General features: G+C 50.6%; 1 protein-coding gene across 3 annotated transcripts in view; it reads left to right on the forward strand.

The window, feature by feature from the left end:
- Window positions 1–4,379: 4,379 nt before the first annotated feature.
- LOC130121181 (NLR family CARD domain-containing protein 3-like) overlaps window positions 4,380–14,258 on the forward strand; it is a 58,621-nt gene continuing 48,742 nt past the window's right edge. The window contains exons 1-6 of one of the 3 annotated variants that reach the window (XM_056290047.1): window positions 4,380–4,705; window positions 11,163–11,268; window positions 11,569–11,630; window positions 12,005–12,107; window positions 12,225–12,336; window positions 12,557–12,673. In XM_056290047.1, the coding sequence (XP_056146022.1) occupies window positions 12,023–12,107; window positions 12,225–12,336; window positions 12,557–12,673 (314 nt within the window). In that variant the 5' untranslated portion in view covers window positions 4,380–4,705; window positions 11,163–11,268; window positions 11,569–11,630; window positions 12,005–12,022. Of the gene's footprint in view, window positions 4,706–11,162; window positions 11,269–11,565; window positions 11,631–12,004; window positions 12,108–12,224; window positions 12,337–12,556; window positions 12,674–14,258 lie in introns of all 3 variants that reach the window. The other 2 variants (XM_056290045.1, XM_056290044.1) reach the window with 2 other exon arrangements.

The following is a 14,258-nucleotide window of genomic DNA, read 5'->3' on the forward strand; positions in this document are numbered from 1 at the left end:
GAGGGAGGAGTCGTTGGCAGCTTGACTGGAGGTGGCCATTTGCTGTGTATTTAGCATAGCAGCACACTCAGCTGCTCCCTCAACCTGTAGTGCGATGGTAATTGCTCTGGACAGCAGCAGATCGTCTTTTTCCAGCAGGAGAGTTTCACGCACCTTTGCGTTGTTGGTGTGTTCGATTAGCTGGTCGCGAACCATCTCGTCCTGAAGCGCGCCAAACTTGCATGAGCTAGCTAGCCCTCGCAAATTAGCTACGTACTGCCGCACAGACTCACCAGGCAGTTGGTGTCGCTGACGGAATATAAATCGCCGAAGGAGGGCACTCTGTGGAGCAGCGAAATGGGTGCTCATAAGTCCCACAGTTTCGGCAAAGCTTGTGACGTTCCCCAGAGTCCCGAGCACACGATGACCCTCTGCTCCCAAGCAGTGTAGCAACAGAGCCGTCTTCCTAGCCTGGCTCACGTCGTCGAGCCCTGAGGCGATGATGTAATTTTCAAAACTATGTAGCCAGCGAGTCCATGGTACCGGAGGCTCGCCAGGTAATGCCAGGAAGGGGGCAGGTGGTGGGAGAGAGATATCAGCCATCCTCGTCGCCAATATTGTATTTAGGAATCACGTCAGGACACAGCGCTGTCGCTCGACACAACCTCTCCGTGGCATTCTTTATTTAGACTGACACAGCATCAAAGGCAGACCCGATCAAACAACCCAGAGCCCGCAGGCATCACCAATCGATCCCAGCACAATAGAACAGCACCAAATCAAATGCAGCACTGTCAATGTGTGCAGACATAACACTAACATTATGGGAAATTAGCTTACAATCTTCTCCAGAGTGAGACAAGAAGATAGATACCAGTTTCCTCTATATGTGTTTAGTAGAAAGCTATCTGGCTGCACGTTAGCCTAGCTTAGCACAATGAATGGAAGTACACAGTACTGGTTATCCTTGGTTGTTGGCCAATTAAGAACTGTCCCAGAGTTTAAGCTAGGCTAATCAGTACCAGGGGTGTTGAAATGCTATATTTGTAAAAATCTGGGCAAATACACAATCGTGAGAGGCACAGAAACAGGTTTCCTGAAAGAAAAATGAAATAGCTGCTCATTTGGAAAGGTTATCATGTATTATTTTACTTCTGTTAGTGTACCAAATAAAATGGCACCAGTGAAGTTGTGTCACCTTGGGTGATATCGATATCTGGTCTGACCCATGGACTAACTGGCTTTGGTCTAGTTAGTTTCTTAGTAATAATGCCCTTCTAATTTAAGGTTCACAATCACCTCACACAATGAAATAGTATGGGTATATTATACATTTCCTGAATCTTTACAGTCCTGTGAGTATTCCAGTTTTTGTGTTTTGTGTCTCTGATATTCCTAGATGCCACAGGGCTAAAAGAAAGTATATAGTTTAGGCGAAAATTGCAGAAAGATGTGTGTTATTGACGGGTTGAAGAGCTCAAGTGACCTCTATATTTGTGAGAAATATCCACAACAGGGCTTGAATGAAAGCTAAGAAGGTCCCCTTTAAAATGATACCAAAGACAATATTATAGAACATTGAAAAATGTCCTGACCATGAGGCTAAACCAGGATATGCACCAGCGTCTAAAATGCAATTTAGTTTAGCGGGTGGTTAACTTCATGAGCTGATAACTGTGATACAGCTACCACTCAGGAATGGTTATCATACCAAAATATCATCTACAGACATGGATCCTTTCAAAAATTATAAGTAAGTTTTGCCACCTTGAGTGTACCGAAATAGGAAATTTTGGGCTCTGGCCCATGGACTAACCGGTGGGAAGGTCGGCCCCGGGAAAGAGATCTATGGCACAATCATAGGGACGGTGAGGGGGGAGGGAAAGTGCACTGTCCTTACTAAATACAGGGGCTAAATCGTGATAAATGGGAGGAACACCAGTGAGATCCGTGGGAGGAGGCACGGGTCTGAGGCCGCTGGACGGGGAGTAGGAGGAGCGAAGGCAGTTGGCATGACACGCAACGCTCCAACCCAAAATCCGCCCAGTAGACCAAGAGATGTAGGGATCGTGCCGTTCCAACCACGGTCTTCCTAACACCAGGGGCGCTGTGGGGGCGTGCAAAACCAAAAAACGGATAGCTTCCACGTGATTACCCGAAAGAGTGAGGGTGAGGGAAGCAGTGCTGTGTGTGACCTTACCAAGTGAACGACCATCTAGGGCTTGGGCTGTGAGGGGTGTGTCTAGGGGGACGAGTGGAATGCTGGCCTGCCGGGCCAGCGAGATGTCCATCAAACACTCGTCCGCCCCCGAATCCAGGAGTGCACCATTAGACAGTGAGTCGTTACCCCAGGTGAGAGTGACCGGGAAAAGCTGGTTGTGCTCCTTCTTGGGCTGGGGCTGAGGAAGGGTCGTCAGGCTCACTAAGACACCCTTCGCTATTGAGTCGGGTCTTTTTGGGCGAGTCGGGCAGGCCTTGATGTAGTGGCCCGACCTCCCGCAGTAGAGGCAGAGGTGGTAACGCATCCTCTGCGCCCTAACCTCCAGCGGGAGCCGTGACCGGCCCAACTGCATGGGCTCCTCCTCCGGCCTGGATCCAGAAGCCACCCAGGGTTGCGAGGGGCAGAGTGAGGGTGGAGAGAGCCCACGGGACGCTGACCCAGGGAAGGCACCGGTAGAACGGGCGGGGGTTGGTCTATGGGAGGGGCCAGTGCGCGGGGCGCGTTCCTGGCGCCGCTCCCGCAGCCGTTCGTCCATCAGGAGGGCGAGGGTGACGAGCTCGTTGAAGGAGGCAGGGCGGTCCCGAACGATGAGATCTTTGATGGGCTCGCTCAGCCCCCTCCTGTACGCGCTCTTGAGCGCAGTGTCATCCCACCCATTGTCTGCCGCGAGTATCCTCACCTCCAAGGTATAATCTGCCACCGACCTGGCTCCCTGCTGGATGGAATGGAGGCGGCTGGCAGCGTCCTGCCCATCAGCTGGATGGTCGAACACTAGACGGAACTCACGGCGGAAGGCACCATAGTCCGAGGCGAGCCGCTCAGTATGGCCAACCGCCGCTATGGCCCAGCTGAGGGCTTTGCCGGTGAGGAGGGACATAACAAGGGCTACCTTGGTCTCTCCTGTCCTATACCTGGCTGGCTGACGTTTGAACAGCAGCTCACACTGACCAAAGCAACCCCTGCACAGCTCGAACTCCCCACCGAAGGCCTTGGGGCAGGGAAGGTTAGGCTCGAACCGGGGGTCCAGTGGGGGTTGACTCGGAGGATGGGGAACGTCGGGACCAGGAACGGGGAAACCGGAGGCCGAGCTGGGGGCAGAGACCGAGGCCAGAGCAGGGTGGTCGCTCATCCTGGAGACTGCTGTTGAGAGTGCAGCGATCTGCGCGGAGAGGGCGTCTAACGCGCTCGTCGCGGCCTGGGAGCCGGACTGAAGATCGCTGATCTCTCCGGGGACACGGGTGAAGGCAGTAGTAAGCTCTGAGTAGAGAGAGGCAAGTTGGCAGCTGTGACTTCTTACTACTGCCTCTAGGGGGACGGGGCTCTGGGGCGTCACAGGGACCGTTTGCTCCTTGGGTTTGCCTGGGACTATAATGGCTTCGACGTTCTGTTATGCTCGCGCACCAGAACCCGATCCGTGTGGCGAAACCCAAGACAGACAGACACAGGATGACTTCAAAATCCACAAAGGTGGTTTTATTGTGGGAGGGGAATGTATGGTGCGAAAAACGTTCTGTTCGTGGGATGTGTGAATAAACTATGTGTGGTGTCCCGTGGTTTGCGTGTATAACTATGTGTGAGTGTTTTTAGCCTATGTGCGGTAAGTAAATGACCAGGAGGTGTTGAAAAAATGTGCGTGCACCCGGCAAGAAAGTCCAGTCCGTGATCCAAGTGGGGTTGTCCGAGGAAGTCCGGGTCCGAGATCCGGAAAGTCGAGTCCGAAAGGAGGGGTCCAGGTAGAGGGACAAGGGGGGAGATCGCAGGAGAGGTCCGGGGGAAAAAAACGTGAAGGTCGCTGGGGACGAGGGAGGCGCGGGGAGCCGTGGAAGTCGCGGAGGGAGAGTCTTGGGAGGAAACAGAGACACGAAGATAAGACACTGGGGAATAAACAGAATGCAAGGAACGCTGGAGGGCTTGTCAGAACTTTACCGCAGGATTCAGTACGTCGAAGCACGGAGTGGTGTTCTGGGAGACTTCTTGTAGAAGGCTGCCTGATGGCCACAGGTGTGCCTGATGGATGATCGCAAACACCTGGTGCAGTGCAGCGCTCGTCTCCTCAGAGCGCGAGCCGAGCGCTCGGATGTTTCCGGCACGTCCGAGCTGGGGGAGTGGCTTGAACGTGCCCGGGAGGCAGCTCGGGGTGGTGTAACCACAACAACTGCCATGTCATGTGTGAATAAACGTCATCTGCAAATCTGACAGAAAGAAACTGAATGTGTGAATAGAGGAAAAAATCATTCTGACAATGTTACAGAATGAATGTTTGAAACTGCCTCTCTCTCGCCCTCGCTCTCGCTCTCGCTTTCGCTCTCTTACCGTCTTTACTAGTTTTACTTTCACTTTGAGACCTCGCGGTATGAAATATTTCGCACCAAGAAAAGTAAAAAACGATTGTAATTCATCAACACAACAGCCTCCACAGTGGAATATTCTCCCATGACTTGGTTTCAGCGGATCTGTTGATGCTTCCATACTTTCCTGATTCATTCAGTGGATAATAAGAATAATGTAAGTTTGACTGAACTTTTTCACACTCACTCTGCTGTTTGAGACTACTCTTAATATCTGATGTTTCTGTTAAGAACACTCAAAATGAACAACTTTTAACACAGCCGTGTCTATGAGGCGACATTAAAGACGTCTAAGAGAAGAAGCCGTTTGTTTAATTGGAGATTTGACTGAAACCGATTCAGCAGATTTGTCATCAAAAAAAAAGAAAAGAAAAAAAGACGGAACAGAGACGAGGCCTATTGGTGAAGAACATTCTAGACCTCTAAAACAGGGAGGAGCACTTTGAACGTTGTTAAGGCTCCATAGACATGTTGACTATGTTCATATAACAGACAAAACGATATATAAAACAACAGAAAACCATTTATCAAACCAACTCTGTCAATATAGACAATGTTACAGAATGAATGTTTGAAACTCGTCTACCTCCTATTACATGAAAGTTTACTATTTCTCTGGTTTCCCCCCCAGTAATAGACTTTATTGATTATTATTATTTATTATATTCTTTACTGTAGCTGTGACTGTGTGCCATTGTAGAAAGATTTTCATAACCATTGACTTTCTACCTCAGCTACTGAATTTTAAAATAACATTTTCTCCACCTCAATTTCATTTCTGAGTTTTGAGGCTTTTCTTCAGTCCACTTTCCAAGATGTGATTCTTATCCTCTATCTAGTGGACAGATAAACTACACAACCTGATATGTGGTTTGTCTGGCACAGACTAGACCATAAAAAAAATCACTGGTTAGACTGGTTAGTGTTGTGCTTACACCGCCCCGAGATGCCTCCCCGACACGTTCAAGCCACTCCCACAGCTCGGATGTGCCGGAAACATCCGAGCGCTCGGCTCGCGCTCTGAGGAGACGAGCGCTGCGCCACACCAGGTGTTTGCCATCATCCATCAGACACACCTGCGGCAATCAGACAGCCCTCTACAAGAAGCCTGCCAGAACGTCTCTCCGTGCTTCGACGTACTGAATCCTGTGGTCAACCTCTTACAAGCCCTCCAGCGTGCACGCACATTATTCAACACCTCCTTGTCATTTACATACCGCACCACACATAAGCTAAAAACACTCACACATAGTCATATCCGCAAACCGCTGCACACCACACATAGTTTATTCACACATCCCACTAACAGAACATTTTTGCATCCTACATTCCCCCCACTTTAGATTCCCCTGTTATTATTTTGTGGCAGTTTGTTTATTTTAACCTGCATTAAAATTGCCTTCGGATTTCTTAGAACTCTGTATCCGTCTGCCTTTGGGTTTTGCTACACTGGTCTCTGGCCTTCATTCGTGAGTCGTAACAGAACGTCGAAGCCAGAATGAGCCAAAGCAAACCCGAGGGGCAGGCGGTCGCTCAGGGAGCTATAGCCCCTAAGCCCCAGCACCCTATAGCTCTCGAGGTAGTGGTAAAGAACCACGGCACTCAACCCACCCAACTCCATTCTGAGCTTAGCGCTGCCTTCTCCCGGATCACTGGAGAAATCAGCGGGCTCAAGGCAAACACCTTTGCTTCACTCTCCGCGCAGATCGCTGCTCTGACTGTGGCAGTGTCCAAGATCAGCGACCACCCTGCTCTGGCCCCAGTCTCTGCCCCCAGCTCGGCCTCCGGATTTCCCGTTCCTGGTCCCGACGTTCCCCCTCCTCTGTGTCAACCCCCACTGGACCCCCGGTTCGAGCCTAACCTTCCCTGCCCCAATGCCTTCGGTGGGGAGTTCGAGCTGTGCAGGGGTTTCTTTGGTCAGTGTGAGCTGCTGTTCAAACGTCAGCCAGCCAGGTATAGGACAGGAGAGACCAAGGTAGCCCTTGTTATGTCCCTCCTCACCGGCAAAGCCCTCAGCTGGGCCATAGCGGCGGTTGGCCATACTGAGCGGCTCGCCTCGGACTATGGTGCCTTCCGCCGTGAGTTCCGTCTAGTGTTCGACCATCCAGCTGACGGGCAGGACGCTGCCAGCCGCCTCCATTCCATCCAGCGGGGAGCCAGCTCGGTGGCAGATTATACCTTGGAGGTGAGGATACTCGCGGCAGACAATGGGTGGGATGACACTGCGCTCAAGAGCGCGTACAGGAGGGGGCTGAGCGAGCCCATCAAAGACCTCATTGTTCGGGACCGCCCTGCGTCCTTCAACGAGCTCGTCACCCTCGCCCTCCCGATGGACGAACGGCTGCGGGAGCGGCGCCAGGAACGCGTCCCGCGCGCTTTTTTCGGCAGCAAATTTATAAGGCTCTGTGCAGCTGCTGCCACTGTCGAATTATAGTCGACATTCTGGCAAACACAGATGTTAACAAAGACAATACACATTAAAGGCAAAAAAATAAGATCTGAATCTGAAAACATAAAATCTGCAGCTGAAAAAATTAAGTCCTCAAATATCAAAATATACACTCACTGGCCACTTTATTAGGTACACCTTGCTAGTACCGGGCTGGACCCCCTTTTGCCTTCAGAACTGCCTTAAGCCTTCATGGCATAGATTCAACAAGGTACTGGAAACATTCCTCAGAGAGTTTGGTCCATGCTGACATGATAGCATCACGCAGTTGCTGCAGATTTGTCGGCTGCACATCCATGATGCGAATCTCCCGGTCCACCACATCCCAGAGGTGCTCTATTGGATTGAGATCTGGTGACTGTGGAGGTCATTTGAGTACAGTGAACTCATTGTCATGTTCAAGAAACCAGTCTGAGATGATTCGAGCTTTATGACATGGCGCGTTATCCTGCTGGAAGTAGCCATCAGAAGATGGGAACACTGTGGTCATAAAGGGATGGACATGGTCAGCAACAATACTCAGGTAGGCTGTGGCGTTGACACGATGCTCAGTTGGTACTAAGGGGCCCAAAGTGTGCCAAGAAAATATTACACCACCACCACCAGCCTGAACCGTTGATACAAGGCAGGATGGATCCATGCTTTCATGTTGTTGACGCCAAATTCTGACCCTACCGTCCGAATGTCGCAGCAGAAATCGAGACTCATCAGACCAGGCAACGTTTTTCCAATCTTCTATTGTCCAATTTTGGTGAGCCTGTGCGAATTGTAGCCTCAGTTTCCTGTTCTTAGCTGACAGGAGTGGCACCCGGTGTGGTCTTCTGCTGCTGTAGCCCATCTGCCTCAAGGTTCGACGTGTTGTGCGTTCAGAGATGCTCTTCTGCATACCTCGGTTGTAATGAGTGGTTATTTGAGTTACTGTTGCCTTTCTATCAGCTCGAACCAGTCTGGCCATTCTCCTCTGACATCTGGCATCAACAAGGCATTTTTGCCCACAGAACTGCCGCTCACTGGATATTTTCTCTTTTTCGGACCATTCTCTGTAAACCCTAGAGATGGTTGTGCGTGAAAATCCCAGTAGATCAGCAGTTTCTGAAATACTCAGACCAGTCCGTCTGGCACCAACAACCATGCCACGTTCAAAGTCACTTAAATCACCTTTCTTCCCCATTCTGATGCTCGGTTTGAACTGCAGCAGATCGTCTTGACCATGTCTACATGCCTAAATGCATTGAGTTGCTGCCATGTGATTGGCTGATTAGAAATTTGCGTTAACGAGCAGTTGGACAGGTGTGCCTAATAAAGTGGCCGGTGAGTGTATATGAAAGTGAACAATGAAAATAAATAATTTATTCAAAAAATTCCAGAACTGAATCAAAATTATATTTAACCTGAAAAAAACTTTTCCTACACTTATTTTTAGTTTGAATACACTGTTGTATATTTCAAAGTTCAAGATCAAAACTTGAACTTTCAGTTTCAAATTTTTGTTTTTCAATTACAATTTTTTTTTCAAATTAGCAAAACTATTGGCCTGGATTTAGCTCCATAGGCCCTCCCCTAGACCAACCCCCATACGTTCTACCGATGCCTTCCCTGGGTCAGCGTCCCGCGGGCTCTCTCCACCCTTACACTCCCCCTCGCAACTCTGGGTGTCTTCTGGATCCAAAACCTCTGCCTCTACTGTGGGAGGTTGGGCCGTTACATCAAGGCCTGCCCGACTCACCCAAAAGACCCGGCTCACTAGAGAGGGGTGTCCTAGTGAGCCTGACGACCCCGCCCCAACCCAAGAAGGAGCACAACCGGCTGTTTCCCGAGGGGTCCCCTGATGCCCCAGACACCATCCTTCCCCCGATCCGAGTGGTGGGGGTTGTCACCTGGGCCATCGAATCAATGGTGAGAAGGGCCCAGCGCGCCCAGCCCGACCCAGGCAATGGACCCCGGAAACGGCTATTTTTGCCTCCCTCTCTCCGGCCCCAGGTGCTGGAGTGGGGCCACTCCAGCCGTTTTGCCTGCCACCCCAGCCGTTTTGCCTGCCACCCCGGTGTCCACCGAACGGCGGCCTTCATCCGCAGGGGTTTCTGGTGGCCCACCATGGAGGCAGACACCAGGGAGTTCATGGCTGCCTGCACCACCTGCGCCCACAGCAAGGCTCTCCATCGCCCTCCAGCAGGTCTCCTGCGCCCCCTTCCTGTCCCCGGCCAACCGTGGTCCCACATTGCCTTGGACTTTGTAACTGGCCTCCCTGTCTCCCAAGGCAATGACACCATTCTGACCATTGTTGACCGGTTTTCCAAGGCCGTCGACTTTGTCACCCTCACTAAACTCCCCTCTGCAGCCGAGACCGTGGACCTTCTCGTCTCCCATGTCGTCCGCCTCCATGGGATCCCCCTGGACATTGTCTCCGACCGTGGTCCCCAGTTCACTTCTAAGGTGTGGCAGGCCTTCTGTAAGGGGATTGGGGCCACGGTCAGCCTCTCCTCCGGGTATCACCCCCAGACCAATGGGCAGGCAATCAAGCCCTAGAGGCGGCTTTGCGTAGCGTTACCACCAGCAACCCCGCCTCCTGGAGCAAGTACCTGCCCTGGGTGGAGTACTCGCTCAACTCCATGGAGAGTTCGGCTACCGGTTTGTCCCCCTTTGAGTGTTCTCTTGGTTATCAACCCCCTCTGTTCCCCCGTCAGGAGTTGGAGGTGGCGGTCCCGTCCACGAGGGCCCATCTCCACCAATGTCGGTGCATTTGGGAGACCGCCCGGGCCGCCAGAGCGGGCCCGGCGCAGCGCCAACCGGCGGAGAGTGTCGGCCCCAGCCTATCGACCTGGCCAGAGGGTATGGCTCCTGGCCCAGGACCTGCCCCTCCCTACCCTCAACCGGAAGCTGGCTCCCTGCTACGCCGGCCCCTACACCATCGACCGCATCGTCAACCCTTCAGCGGTGCGTCTCCATCTCCCTACCTCACTCAAAATCCATCTCGTTTTCCACGTCTCTTACCTCAAACCGGTAGCGTCCAGCACCCTGTCTCCCCCTGTCCAAGCTCCTCCACCCCCCAGGGTCCTCGACGGTGGTAACATGGTCTGGGATGTCAACCGGCTGCTCGCCGTACGCCGCCGGGGACGTGGGTACCAATACCTTGTGGACTGGGTTGGCTATGGGCCCGAGGACCGCAGCTGGGTTCCCCGTTCCCACCTGGCCGACCTGGAGGAGTTCTATTGGGCCCTCCCCAACGCCATCGGACGGTCGCCCGGTGTCTCCCGTAGGAGGGGGGTCCTGTTGTGGTTACACCGCCCCGAGCTGCCTCCCCGGCACGTTCAAGCCACTCCCACAGCTCGGACGTGCCGGAAACGTCCAAGCGCTCGGCTCGCACTCTGAGAGACAAGCGCTGCACTGCACCAGGTGTTTGCCATCATCCATCAGGCACACCTGCGGCAATCAGGCAGCCCTCTACAAGAAGCCTGCCAGAACGCTTGTCTGTGCTTCGACGTACTGAACCCTGTGGTAAAGTTCTGACAAGCCCTCCAGCGTTCCTTGCCCTCTTGCTATTCCGTTTATTTCCCATTGTCTATATTCGTGTCTGTCCTTTTTCCCTCCCGGGACTCTCTCTCCGCGACTCCCACGGCTCCCCGCGTCTCCCTCGCCCCCAGCTACCTTCACCTTTTCCCCCGGCCCTCTCCAGCGATCTCTCTCCGTGTCTCTCTACCTGGACCCCTCCTATTCGGACTTGACTTCCTGGATCTCGGACCCTGACTCACCCTTTTTGGATCACGGACTGGACTTGTTTGCCAGGTGCACGCACATTATTCAACACCTCCTTGTCATTTACATACCGTACCACACATAGGCTAAAAACACACACATAGTCATATCCACAAACCGCTGCACACCACACATAGTTTATTCACACATCCCACTAACAGAACGTTTTTGCATCCTACATTCCCCCCACCTTAGATTCCCCTGTTATTATTTTGTGGCAGTTTGTTTATTTTAACCTGCATTAAAATTGCCTTCGGGTTCCTTAGTATTCTGTATCCGTCTGCCTTTGGGTTTTGCTACACTGGTCTCTGGCCTTCATTCGTGAGTCGTAACAGTTAGACTGGTTTGATGTCATTCTGACATTTCTAGACTTCGATAGTGAAGTTATGAGGATGTGATCAAATGTCCACAGACTTTCAGGACGGGCCAAAGAGAATAAGAAGCATCTTCTCTCTGTGTTTCCTCTAAAGATGAAGATGGGAGGTCTGTTTGACTTGATCTGGACCTGAGTTCACCAGGTAACAATCCTACCAGGAAACATATTAAATGTATGATAACTCGTCTCCCTCCTATTACTTTGTATTGTATAACTGTATAGTGGCGTTGTAAAATGTGACGGTGGTAACATCTTTCAAATTTTTCCTCATTTGTTGCTTTCCGATCTGAACGTTAATTGGAATTCATAGGCTCCAGCATCCCCGCGACACTGATAAGCGGTTTGGATAATGGATGGATGGATGATTTCCAGCATTTCCGTCTGACTTTGGTGTTGAGATGAACATGTCATGAGAATGTTTATTGTGTTTTCCTTTCAGTAGTATCCAGACAGAACCAACAGCAGCCAACAAGTTATAGTGTGCTGTTGCTCCACATTCTGTTGGTGAGTTAGGCAGAAAGTCTCAAAACTGCTCTGACAGCTTGGATAAGTTTGACTGAAATGCATTTTATCTACGGAGTGCAAAAAAATAAACACTACCGCCTTCCAACGCTGAGATCCACTCCTTTTAACACAACCACCCTTTAAACAGTCCAGTTCTCGATGGTCCACAATGCTTAAAGTCCTAATTTCTGGATGTTTCTAGTCAGTCTGTTAGACGCAAACAGGTGATTCTAGTATTTTATACACTCAGTGTGTATGTGAAATGTTATTAATATGAATGATGACAAGCCTACAAATAACTGATCCTCTAATGCAAATCTTATGATAATGAGTGTGTCCAACTAACACAGCGTGCTGTGTGCGTTTGTGTGAAGGTTTACACTCCGCTATGAATGTGTCTGAGGAGAGAGAGGAGGGAGGTCCTACCTCTAAAACCACTCTGTCTGGACAGCATGACAGCCATACCAAAGCTAAGAGGTAAGATGAGGATATCTAACTGTCCATGACTGGTCTCCATCTCAGAGCTCAGCAGTGACGTGATCATGACATCATCAGTCAGCGTCAAAGGTCTGTTTGTGTGGTGTTGAAGTCTAGTCCAACAGGCGAGACCAGACTCCCCTGTACCCAGCTGTGTGTCCGTCAAGAGTGACTGCTCTATGGATCTACCTAACGCATTCAAAGAGGGACGGCGCTCTACTGAACAGAGGTGAGGTCTACATGGTCGCATCTAAAAAAATAGACCCTACCTTTCTGAGCATGCAGCACAACTCCTGGTACAGGCTCTTGTAATTGTCACGCATTGACTACTGCAACTCTTTACTGGCTGGTGTCCCTACATGCACTTTCAAACCTCTGCAAATGATCCAGAATGATGTGATCATGACATCATCAGTCAGCGTCAAAGGTCTGTTTGTGTGGTGTTGAAGTCTAGTCCAACAGGCGAGACCAGACTCCCCTGTACCCAGCTGTGTGTCCATCAAGAGTGACTGCTCTATGGATCTACCTAATGCATTCAAAGAGGGACAGCGCTCTACTGAACAGAGGTGAGGTCTACATGGTCGCATCTAAAAAATTAGACCCTACCTTTCTGAGCATGCAGCACAACTCCTGGAACAGGCTCTTGTAATTGTCACGCATTGACTACTGCAACTCTTTACTGGCTGGTGTCGCTACATGCACTTTCAAACCTCTGCAAATGATCCAGAACACGGCGGCCCGTCTGGTCTTCAACCAACCCAAAACAGCACATGTCACGCCGCTGTTCATATCCCTCCACTTGCTCCCAGTTTCTTCACACATCAAATTTAAAACCTTGATGCTCACTTGTAAAACAGCAACTAAAACGGCTCCCGCCTACCTGAAGTCCCTCATTCAGGTCTACACTCAGTACCGCTCACTACGCTCTGCCAGTGAAAGGCGCCTGGCACTTCCGCCGCGACGGGGCCCTAAGTCACTAGCTAGACTTGTCTCTTCTGTAGTTCCCCGGTGGTGGAACGTGTTACAAAACTCCATTCGATCTGCTGAGTCCCTCTCCATCTTTAAGAAGACGTTAAAGACCCAGCTCTTTCTCGAACACCTCCAGACCTCAGGCGCACAGGAAAATGTTTTAAGTAGGGGGGCGACCAACTAAAACGAAAAGTATCTTGGCGAGTCAGCGTGAAGAATGAGTCTAGAGGCAGAGATCTCTTTTTAATCGCAACTCCCGTGCCCATTACACCACACGACCCCGGGAGAGCTCTTTTATTCACACCGGCTAGATCAGTCACGGTCCTACAGCCAGTTAGTCAGTAAACGGTCTCCTACTTAGTCTGAGTCGAACCCCCAAAATAACAGCACGAGAATAACCACAACATGAGCAGTACATCAATCATTAAAACACAATTTTAAATCTAACATTAACAGTCACATCAGCCATTGCGCTCCCCCAGCGCAGAACCACCGACAGTTAGAGCGACCGCCTCCCCGTTCGCTACTGTATGACGTCATTGTTTTGTTTGTAAGGCGCGTGTGTAGCAGAGTCGGAATGGAGTGTTTACTCACTTTTTATCAAAAATGTACATTCCACGCAGCCCTAGCCCACTGTTTAAAATACATTTGGTTTTTTTTTTAAATTTATTTTGCATTTGTACGTTAGGAAAAGTTAGGCATGCTGTTGGGTCTAAGATCCACCTGCCACTACTTGGGGGGGGGGGGCACCCACGACTAGGTGCTGCAGCCCCCCAGTCCCCCCTTCTCGCGCTAATGATTGTATTAATAATAATAATCATAAAAATCGTTTCTATGAACCCTATGCATTGCCTTTGTGCACTGCCTGTTTACACCTATGTCCTATCGGACTTGAACCTGTTTTTTTTTTGGCACTTACTTGTGTTGTCGCCTCCTGATTAGATCCTTGCTTGTGTTATAACTCTCAGATGTATGTTGCTTTGGATAAAAGCGTCTGCTAAATTAAATTGTAATTCTATATATGTACATGCTGCCCCTTGGCGAGGTCATTCAAAATCATGATGTGTTTTACCATTTTTATGCTGACGACACTCACTTATACAAGTCACTAAAACCCACAGATCCTAGCGGCCTAGCAAATCTCACAACTTGCCTCTCTGACATTAAATCCTGGATGTCTGA

The sequence above is a fragment of the Lampris incognitus genome, chromosome 11 (genome assembly GCF_029633865.1).
Source record: "Lampris incognitus isolate fLamInc1 chromosome 11, fLamInc1.hap2, whole genome shotgun sequence".
In the NCBI taxonomy this organism is placed as follows: domain Eukaryota; kingdom Metazoa; phylum Chordata; class Actinopteri; order Lampriformes; family Lampridae; genus Lampris; species Lampris incognitus.